This window comes from Dipteris shenzhenensis, chromosome 17 (genome assembly GCF_047967505.1).
Source record: "Dipteris shenzhenensis isolate YYH24624 ecotype China chromosome 17, Dip_SZ_1.0, whole genome shotgun sequence".
NCBI lineage: Eukaryota > Viridiplantae > Streptophyta > Polypodiopsida > Gleicheniales > Dipteridaceae > Dipteris > Dipteris shenzhenensis.
The window spans coordinates 21,631,804-21,641,917 of NC_141612.1; the positions used below are offsets into that span (position 1 = coordinate 21,631,804).

General features: G+C 44.4%; 1 protein-coding gene across 1 annotated transcript; it reads left to right on the top strand.

Annotated features, from left to right (window-relative positions):
• The first annotated feature begins 6,721 nt into the window (after positions 1-6,721).
• Positions 6,722-9,469, top strand: LOC147891845 (pentatricopeptide repeat-containing protein At4g39530-like). Its single transcript, XM_087388522.1, has 5 exons — positions 6,722-7,334; positions 7,455-7,643; positions 7,992-8,381; positions 8,481-9,086; positions 9,330-9,469. The coding sequence occupies exons 1-5, from the start codon at positions 6,722-6,724 to the stop codon at positions 9,467-9,469; spliced, it is 1,938 nt and encodes a 645-aa protein (XP_087244648.1).
• The last annotated feature ends 645 nt before the right edge of the window (positions 9,470-10,114 follow it).

Genomic DNA, 10,114 nt, shown 5'->3' on the forward strand with positions numbered 1-10,114 from the left:
AGACCGTCGTACTTTGGTGGGAGGATCCGTATGCACCTTTGTGCTAGATTCTCGCTGGTGATGGTGATGCCAATTGCGGTCACCTGATCACGTAGATTCTTCACCCTGGTGATGAACTTCTCTGCCGTTTCAGACTCAGATAGTTTCTTGTTCGCGAGTTGAGTCTCCAGATTTTGAATACGCATCTGATTCATGGTCTCATACTGATTTTTCAAGATCGTCCATGCCTCCTCCGCTGTGGTGACATGTTGAATTAACGCCATGACAGAATCACTTACACTGCAGACAATAGAACACAGTGCATCTGCATTTCTTCTTGTCCACGTGAGAATCTCATCCGCAGTTGGTACTATCTGTTGTGCTGCATTGGCTGGATTTGGCGGAACCGGCTTCAGGTCCACCCCAATAGCAGTATCCCAAAGCTCGTATGTGCTTAGGATGGTGTTCATCTTGAACTTCCAGAGTGGATAGTTAGTGCCGTCCAACTTTTCGCTTTCGCCGAACGGTGGGATTTGCAGTCTTGTGGGCTAGGCCATCTCTCACAATCTGCTCACAAACATAAACACACTACCAAATCTTCTTGCTAGAGCCCAAGCTCTGATACCATGTAAGAAAACAATACAACATCTGTGCTCAACAGATAACAGGATCTTGTATGCAAGAGAGAAAAGCAGATAGTATGGAGAATCAAAAATTTGATTACTGTAAAACTGATACAATAGATGGTGCTGCCTCCCAGCCGTGCGCTCCTGTGAGAGAAGCTTCGATGGCATGCTAGAAACAGTAGAGGACGGAGGTTGGATGCTAAGGAATCAGGGTTGCTATAGCCAATGATGATAATGGGCTTCACAGGCTTGCTCTTATATAGCCACCAGTCGTAGTCGGTTAGACCCAATTGGGAGACCAACCCAGTCCGCCCAAACCGACCGACTCGGTCCTGAAATAGGCCACCGACCACACGATAGAACTGTGGCGCAGAATAGAGCAACTAACCTATGGTCTCCGTTTGGCCCACAGCCATTCGAGATCATCTATGGCTCCAAACAGAGCCCGTAGCCTGAGAGTGGGCTGCCCTGGGAAATGCTCCATCTACCCTTAGTGCAGTCAATCATGGGATGCCTTCCCGCACTTGCATGTAGCCTAGTTGGCAGTGTGCCAACTCTATCTGAAGCCATCCAGCCATCAGGCCACACATGGCCCCCATCTGGTGTCCAAACTAGAACCTACTAGATAACCGAGCTACTCAAATGCCTTCTCCTCATATGGGGGGCTTACAAGTAGAGTTAGCTGGTTCCCGCGTAGTTACACGAGAGTGGAGCATTGATATCTAACACTTCCATCAATCCCTACTAACACCTTCTTCCTAATAACTTACCCCTTAGATTTTTCTTTCCCTTTTTCTTATTCCTTCTTTGAATGGTCACAAGTACTCAACTCTGCTCACTCAAACCTTGAGGTGCCAATTCCAAAAGAATCACTCATCCATACTTCCAGAAATCATTCCATAACAAGGAGCCACCACATCCCTCTGCTGCAGTGGACCAAAAGAAGATTCAGCCCAGTGCTCAAGAAAGACTACCATGCATGATCTTGATCGACAATACTCCAACAACCATGAACATTGCACAATCCAGAGGGCTAGATCGAGATTAGGAAGGGGGGCATGTTAACCGATTGGTTAACAATATGCCATTGCTCATTATACTGATGTGATTTGATAAGGACAGTGGCAAGTCCGTAGAGTCAGGATTGTGTCTTGGAGCTAGATGGGCCCAAGAGGATGGTAAAAGAATGAGAAGAGAGAGTGGTATAAAGAGATTAGGGTTGGCCCTCCATTTAAAAGGTGACATGTACAAAAGGTCAAATGGTTGACTTTGGTCTTCATTGTTGTATGCACAAGTTTGGAATACAAGCTCCCTCTTCTCTTCCAAGAGTGTATGGTGTGTGGTGGGCTCACATCCCTTCAGTGGCCTCCCATGGATGGAGGCCTCTTTGAGGAGCTATTTGAGTTTCTCATGATGTAGAATTGGCTAGGGGAAGCTGGCATGTCTCCTTTGTTCTTTTGTATCTTTTGGGAGAACTTATGTATCTCGTCGTGCTTGACTTTTTATGAGATTTTGACTATGTGTATCTACCTCAAACCCTTTCGTGTGGATGGATTTGTCTAAACTTGCATGGGAAGAGACAAGACTAATATTTGACAGTGGCACTTAATCACCCATCTAGAATGCATATAAGCTCTTAGCTAAGTTCTTGAGCTAGCATCTTCAGTCTCACCTTCTAGACATCATTCATGATAGACATACAAGTCTTGTCTAAGAGAGGAGCATCCTATTAGGCCTTCTTAGAGGAGATGACCAAAAGATAGCTTGTTATTGGGTACGTTGGATCTTAGAATTGTATGTAGATAGCTCCAATCAAATGTTGATATCAGGCCACACATGGGAAACCTTTTCCCTCTCCCAATTTGTGTGATAGGGTTGCGTTTGGCCCTTTTCTTGTTTTTGTTTATGGTGGAGACCCAAGGATGTTTCCTTAGATCACAAGGGGCATGATTGGTTGGGATGCCTCTTTTGATGCCTCTTCAATTTTTTAGGAGGAGGAGCTCTTGGACCTAGAGTTTGTAGATGACTTCCTTTTTTGTGGAGGGTTTACTAATAGCTAGCTTGGAGAAGGTGTGTTACTTGCTAGAAAGTTATTGCTGGGCATCTAGAGCCAAGATGATGAACGGGCTTGGATATCTTGGTAGATTAGCTTAGTTGATAGCCTCAATGCTTGCTAGAGAGTGCATGTTGGAAGGTCCTCTACTAGAGCTCAACCAAGCTATCCTTGGTAGGACATGCAATGAACTAGGTCCTCTTGGCCATTCAGAGAGGAGTTCGAGTGCTAACCTTTGATCTAGCATCCAAAGGTTTTGGGTTAGGAGGGACACATGCTTGGTCATTGAACTCACATTAGTTTGGCATAGGGGATATACAAGAATCCTTCGGTCCCTGGGAGCTTGAAGCCTATTTCTAGGGGTGCCCGATGAGTGACTTGGTGCTTTGATGCAATTGAGGGGAGATGTCTGTGAGTTTAATAGCAAATTGCCTCATATTGAATGTGGAGAATTGAAGATCCCTTTGCTATGCCCTTTTGGTTTCCAATCAAGCGATCATATGTATGAGTACAACAAACAATCTCCTTCTATCTCTTATGGTCATTTCTTTAGACTTCCAATCCTCCTTTGGGCCTTCTCTTAATGAGATGACCAAAAGGGATATCAGATTCTAGTGGACCAAGGAGTTGTTTGTAGCATTCCATGAACTAAAAAAGTGAGTGACTGAGACAACAATACTGAGGCAACCAAGATGGGAAGTGCTCTTCCATGTGCATGTTGATGTGTCAGGGTATGCCATTGGGAACATCTTGGCACAGCTAGATGGTAGACTCATTGCCCATTCTACTATGCCAATTGGCTTATCGTGCCACCAAACTGTAATTGTAGCAATATCAAGAATGAAGCTCTTCGGATGTGGTCTATAGTGTCTAGAAATGTAGACACTATTTTCTTGGCAACACTTTGTCTCTAGTTGACCAACAAGCTTTGCTATACTTAATCAATAAAACAGTCATTCAAGGATGACTTGTAAGATGGATACTATTGTTGTAGGGTTCAATTTCAAGATTACATGAAAAAAGTACATCATTGTGGCCACGAACTATGCTACCACGTGTGTAAAGGCCAAGGCACTATGAGATAATTCAAACTATAGCACATCCATAGAAAGAAGCTCTACGCAGAGAAGTAAGACAAAGTGTCATCCACAATTCCAAATGTACAAACATAGCATGTCAAAGACATTGTCTGATGAGAATCCAATATAAGTCCCACTCAAATCAAATATGGGACTTAGGGAGGAGCATGATTATACACTGGTACTTACACCGCTAGCACTAATGCCACTAGGATCTTACATCAAATCCTAGTAACACCTTCTTCATACTAACTTACATCTTCGATTTTTCTTTTCTTATTCTTTCTTTAAAAGGTCACAAGTACTCAACTCCAATCCATCCACCCAACGTCTAGACATTGCAATTGCCATGCAGTGCCAATTACAACAGAATTTAGTGCTGGAGCCAACACATCACCAGACGAAATATCCATCTACCAGCAACAATTCCACCACCAAGGATCCACTGTGATGACCTATGAAGCAAGGCACCCATGAAGATTCAAACAAGTGCACAAAAGGAATGATCTTCATCGATAACACTCCAACCACCCTGACTCTTGCACGATCCATGGGACTAGATTGAGAACAAGAAGGGGGGCATGTTAACCACATTGGTTGGCAATGCCATTTGATGGATGGTGATAACTCCATTATGCCTTGAGCCAGATGGCCCAAGATGATTGTAATAGAGGAAAGAGGGTGGTAGAGAGACAATAGGGTTGGCCCTCCCTTCAAAAGGTGGCATGTATAAAAGGACTAGTTGACTTTGGTCTTCACTTGTTGTTCACATTGAAATACAAGATCTCTTCTTCTCTTGAAATTTACTCATGTTTCCTCTTCATGCCTTTTGTGAATCCCATGTTCACTTTCCATCTTCCCCTTCTCCTTGCATTGTCCCTCTCCCTTGTCCATTCTCCTCTCCTCTCCCTCTTCTTTGGTAGCAGCTCATGTGCCATGGGGACCTTAGAAGAATGCCGATTAAGTTCTGGACTCTAAGCTACTCCTTGTGAGAGAAATGCAAGCATGAATGGTCCACAAGTGTCACTCACGTGGCTCCTAAAGTTGTTACAATCATGTATCCACCAAGAAGAGAAGGGAGAGGAAGAGGGAGATGAGAAGGGAAGGGAGAAGGAGGAAAGGTGGGCAATGAGAGAGGAGAAGGAGAAGATGATATGTGGCATTCACAAAAGGCAAGAGCATGAAGGAAACACGACACAACTCATGAAGGAAGAGAAAGCTTGTATTCCGTAAAACTTGCATGCAACAACTGAAGAGGCCTTTTATACATGCCACATTTTGAAGAGAGGGAAACCCTATTCTCTCTCTACCACTTTTTCTCCATTCATTAGAGTCATCTTGGGCCCATTTGGCTCCAAGGCACAATTCTAGCTCTACGAACTTGCCACCATCCATCAAATGACATTGCCCAACCAATGCGGCTAGCATGCCCCCCTTCCTGTCATTGATCCAATCCCATGGATCGTGATTGGAGGCTCGTCGATGAACACCATTCCCTTTGTGCATTTGTTTGAACCTTCCCTGGCAGCATTGCTTCATAGGTCTTCAATAGATCCTTGCTTGTGGAATTGTCACTAGTAAGATTAATATTTTAGTTGGTGATATGTTGCTTTCAACACTGTATTCCATTGTAATTGGCACTGCATGGCATGATTAATTGAAATGGCTAGTCGTTGGGTGGATGAATTGGAACTTTGTAATTGTGACTACTCATAGAGAAAAAAGATGAAAATAAAAATCTAAGGTGAAAGTTAGTAGAAAGAAGGTGTTAGTAGGGGTATAATCAAGTTCTATGCAGGAAAGCTATAGTTCTGTGAGTAGCGAGTGCTTTCCTCATGGTGTTGCCTATCCGCTCTAGTTGGTGGATTTTGCAGGATGTGTGCAAATCAGACGATGGAGATTCAGTGTGACAAATCAGAGTGTAGAGATTCAGTGTGATCATAGAGGCTACCTCTCTGTTGTCTGGGAATCCTTTCCATGGACTATTTGCAGTGCCTTCCCAATCATTAAGGTGTAGCGAAAGGTGGCCTCTGTGCTTCATAAATATGGCAAGCGGGCGTAATCTTGTGAGCCATTTCGGTGACACCCTTTATGACAAATTTTCTAGCGGTTAGAGTGTTGGAAGCCAGCATTGGAGCCCATTCCAGCTCATAGTTACGTGAGCAGAACAGCTAGTTTTTTTGATTGCTCTGCACATTCCCTCGAGCGATGCATGGTCTCGCTGGTCGAAAATGAGCCCTCCACTATCATTGGAGACGAAACGTTTCCCTCTCCACTGCACCAATCAGAGTGTGGTGACATAAATTTAGAGGACGGCCGCCTGGATACATGATTGGCCCCCATTCCATGTAGTCCAACCTCTACACCACACACTTAGTGACATAAATTAGGAGCTTGAGCAGCCATCCTCCAATTCTATTCTATCCATTTCTTCTGTGTCTGGCCCGTTGGTATCGGAGATCCACACTGCGATTGGTTGGCAGCTCATCCCCGCAGGCAGTCAAGCTCATATCCTCACGCTCAGGAGGAATGCTTGCGTTTAGGTACGGCCGCTCTCTAGTTTCTGCGAAATTGAGGAAATTCGGCTAATATTTTTTACACGGGCAAGTTGGTTATCCAACCGGATAAGAAGGGTTGTCCTTAAATTTACCGATTGGGTAAAATAGTTTTTTTCTGGCGACATCAACTTCTGGCAATTGGTTTTCTGCGCTCATGCTCCTCCACAAATAGGTCAGGGACCGAGAAATTATGGAAGGAATACTTCACAGACCCCTCCCAGTGGCGGGACAACGGACAGAGCAACGTAAGCGTGCGATGAGTCTTAACATAATTATTTGCACAGGTGAATGTGTAGATTGGCTAGTCTGACGGTTCTCTTGGGAATCTTCACAACAGATATACCCGAGATCTCCAGCTTTAAGCATAAGATTACCAAGGAGTCAGTATTGATAGACGGTTGGTGCAATCCACATGTAGTTAAAGACATGCACGAGAAAAAACCGAAAGAATCCAATGGTCAGTTCCAAGATCATCGTAGGTTAAGGGAGGAGTGTAGCAAGACTTCCTTCAGGTCTGCAGTAAAGCTGAATGCTTCTAAAGAACAAGAATTGTGCGAGAAGATTGAACGGAAAACGCTCAGCTTAGAGGAGGCACTCATGTCTATGGAACAAATGCCCCAGCTGGCTTCAGTCCAGAATCTTACATGCATCTTACATATGTGCAGGACAAAGCAAAATTTAGCGTATACCAAGCGCTTGTATGCCTACATGTGCAGAAGTGGGCTGGAAGATCATAGATCTCTTGGGAGCTACCTTGTCCCATTGTTGGTTCAAGTTGGAAGCATGTGCAATGCTGAGCAGGTTTTTAACAAGTTGGTTGATCGGAATGTGTATTCTTGGACTTCTTTAATAAGAGGTTATATTGAATGTGGGGATTCAAAGCATGCCCTCAGCCTCTACCACAAAATGCAAGAGGATTCTGTACATCCTAGCAACTACACCTTTGTGGCTGTATTGAAGGCTTGTGCTAGGCTGAAAGATGCAGACAGAGGCAGAGAAATTCACTCCGAGATAGCCAGCAAGGGGCTGGAAAGAGATTGTGTTATTGGCAACACTTTGGTGGATATGTAAGCCAAATGTGGATTGCTTGCAGAAGCACGGGAAGCGTTTGACAAGCTGCCAGTTCGTAACGAGGTCTCATGGACTGCACTAATTGCAGCATATACCGAGCAGGGGATTGGTGAGGAAGCACTAAACTGTTTTGAATATATGCAACTGGAGGGTCTCTCTCCAGATGCTGTTGCGTTTGTTTGCAGCCAAGCTTGTGGCAGCATAGGACCTATAGATAAGGGCCGAGAATTACTTGCCAATATTTCCAAAACTGGGTTGGAAAGGGATCTTGTTGTTGGCAGCACCTTGGTGGACATGTATGCCAAATGTGGATCACTTGCAGAAGCACAGGAAGCGTCTGACAGGCTGCCAGCTCGAAACAAGGTCTCGTGGACTGCACTGCTTGCAGGATATGCTGAGCAAGGGCTTGGTGAGGAAGCATTGAACTGTTTTGAGAAGATGCAACTTGAGGGTCTCTCTGCAGATTCTGTTGCACTTGTTTGCAGCTTGAAAGCTTGTGGTAGCATAGGAGCCATAGACAAGGGCCAAGAAATACACACTGAGATTTCCAGAAAGGGGCTTGAAAGAGATCTTGTTGTTGGCAGCACCTTGGTTGATATGTATGCCAAATGTGGCTCGCTTGCAGAAGCATGGGAAGTTTTTGACAAGCTGCAAGTTCGTAACAAGGTCTCGTGGACTGCACTGATTGCCGGATATGTCGAGAATGGGTTTGGTGAGGTAGTGCTGGAGTGCTTTAAACAGATGCAACTGGAGGGTCTCTCTGCAGATGCTGTCACATTCGCTTGCAGTTTGAAAGCATGCGGTAGCATTGGAGCCATAGACAAGGGTCGGGAAATACATGCCGACATTTTCAGAAAGGGGCTGGAAAGAGATCTTGTTGTTGGCAATGCCTTAACGGATATGTATGCCAAATGTGGCTCACTTGCTGAAGCACAGGATGCGTTTGACAAGCTGCCAATTCAAGACGTAGTTTCATGGACTGAACTAATTTCAGGATATGCTGAGCAGAGGCTCGGTAAGGAAGCGCTGAACTGTTTTGAACAGATGCAATTGGAGGGTTTCTCTCCAAATGATGTCACAGTTGTTTGCAGCTTGAAAGCTTGTGGCATCATAGGAGCCATAGACAAAGGCGGAGAGATACATGCCGAGATTTCCAGAAATGGGCTGGAAATAGATCTTGTTGTTGGCAGCACCTTGGTGGATATGTATGTCAAATGTTGCTCACTTGCAGAAGCATGGGAAGCATTCGACAAGCTGCCAGATCGAGATGAGGTCTCATGGAATGTACTTATTGCAGGATATGTGGAGCAGGGGCTTGCTGAGGAATCGCTGTACTGCTTCGAACAGATGCAACTCGAGGGTCTCTCCCCAGATGCTGTGACATTTGTAGGCAGCTTGAAAGCTTGTGGCAGCATAGGAATCATAGAAACCGGCCGAGAAATACACTCTGTGATAGCCAGAAAAGGGTTGGAAAGAGAGCTTATTGTTTGCAGCACCTTGCTGGATATGTATGCCCAATGTGGCTCACTGGCAGAAGCGCGGGAATTGTTTTACAAGCTGCCAGTTCGAAATGAGTACTTGTGGACTGCAATAATGTCAGGATATGCCCAGCAAGGAGAAACTGCAAATGTTTTCCATATTCTTGAGAGAATGAAAAGAGAAGGGATACAGCCAGACGGGGTCACATATTCTATTGTTCTTTCTGTATGCAGTCACACAGGTCTTGTGGATAAGGGCCAGAAGTACTTTGAGGCCATGAGCAAAGAGTGTGGCATCACTCCAACTATTGAGCACTACATTGGATTGGTCGATCTCCTTAGCCGGGCAGGCCAATTAGATGAGGCAGAAGCAATAGTGAAGAAGATGCCTTTTTGCCCTAATCTTGTGGTGTGGCTTACGGTATTGGGTGCTTGTCAAAAGTGGGGTAATGTGGAGTTTGGAAGACTGGCCTTTGAACATGCAGTGCACTTGGATGAGAAAGATGGTGCAGCTTATGTCTTGTTGTCTAACATCTATGCAGACACTCACATGCGGAAGGAAGAGAAGAGGGTCGAGGCAACGAGAGTGAGAAAACAAGCATGGAAAAATCCAGGACAGAGCTAACAATAGCAGGATTGTGGATTTGTGTTTGGTGGGGGATATAAGAGACCATGTTTGTTTGAATGTGCACCTATGAATTGTGTATCTAGTTGTTTGTTCGCGATCGTTTATTGCTTTCTCCTTGTTCTATGTTATTAGATATTACTTCATACACTTCCACCATCAAAAGGCACCCACATTGAAAACAAAAAAGTTTTTTTTTGGACTTGTGAAAAAATCTATCGCTTGGGAAAATCTCACTTGAAGCATAAGCGTGTTGTCCAGAAACAAGAAGCTTTGAGAGGTATTCAAAATTCAAATCTCACCTCAAGCCCACTGCCTCTTTGCATGTGGTACTGTGTTAAGTCTTAGCAGGGTAAAAGGTTTTAAGGAGTCAGACAATAGCAACTTCTTTATGGGATCTTTCCGGCACTATTTCTTGGGATGTGTGGGCTTAGTGTAACACTCCAGAACAAGACACAAGCATGTAACCTTTTTTGAGGTACTCATTTATTCATTGCTTCCCTACATTTGTGGAGTCTTGGGATCCTTATAGATTTAGTATCAACAGATTCTGAAAAATACAAGGAACAACTTTTCCTTCTTGGATTCTTTCTATTTTGGGTAATTTTAAAAATCACACCTTGTTGTGGAAAGCAGATTGGTAGA

Bases quoted from the DNA above. Each gene is read 5' to 3' on its own strand.
- LOC147891845 (XM_087388522.1), top strand. From the start codon at position 6,722: ATGCACGAGAAAAAACCGAAAGAATCCAATGGTCAGTTCCAAGATCAT. The intron at 7,335-7,454 runs GTGTTATTGGCA...CACTAATTGCAG, and splicing joins CAAGGGGCTGGAAAGAGATT to CATATACCGAGCAGGGGATT. The intron at 7,644-7,991 runs GCAGCACCTTGG...GCTCGCTTGCAG, and splicing joins GGAAAGGGATCTTGTTGTTG to AAGCATGGGAAGTTTTTGAC.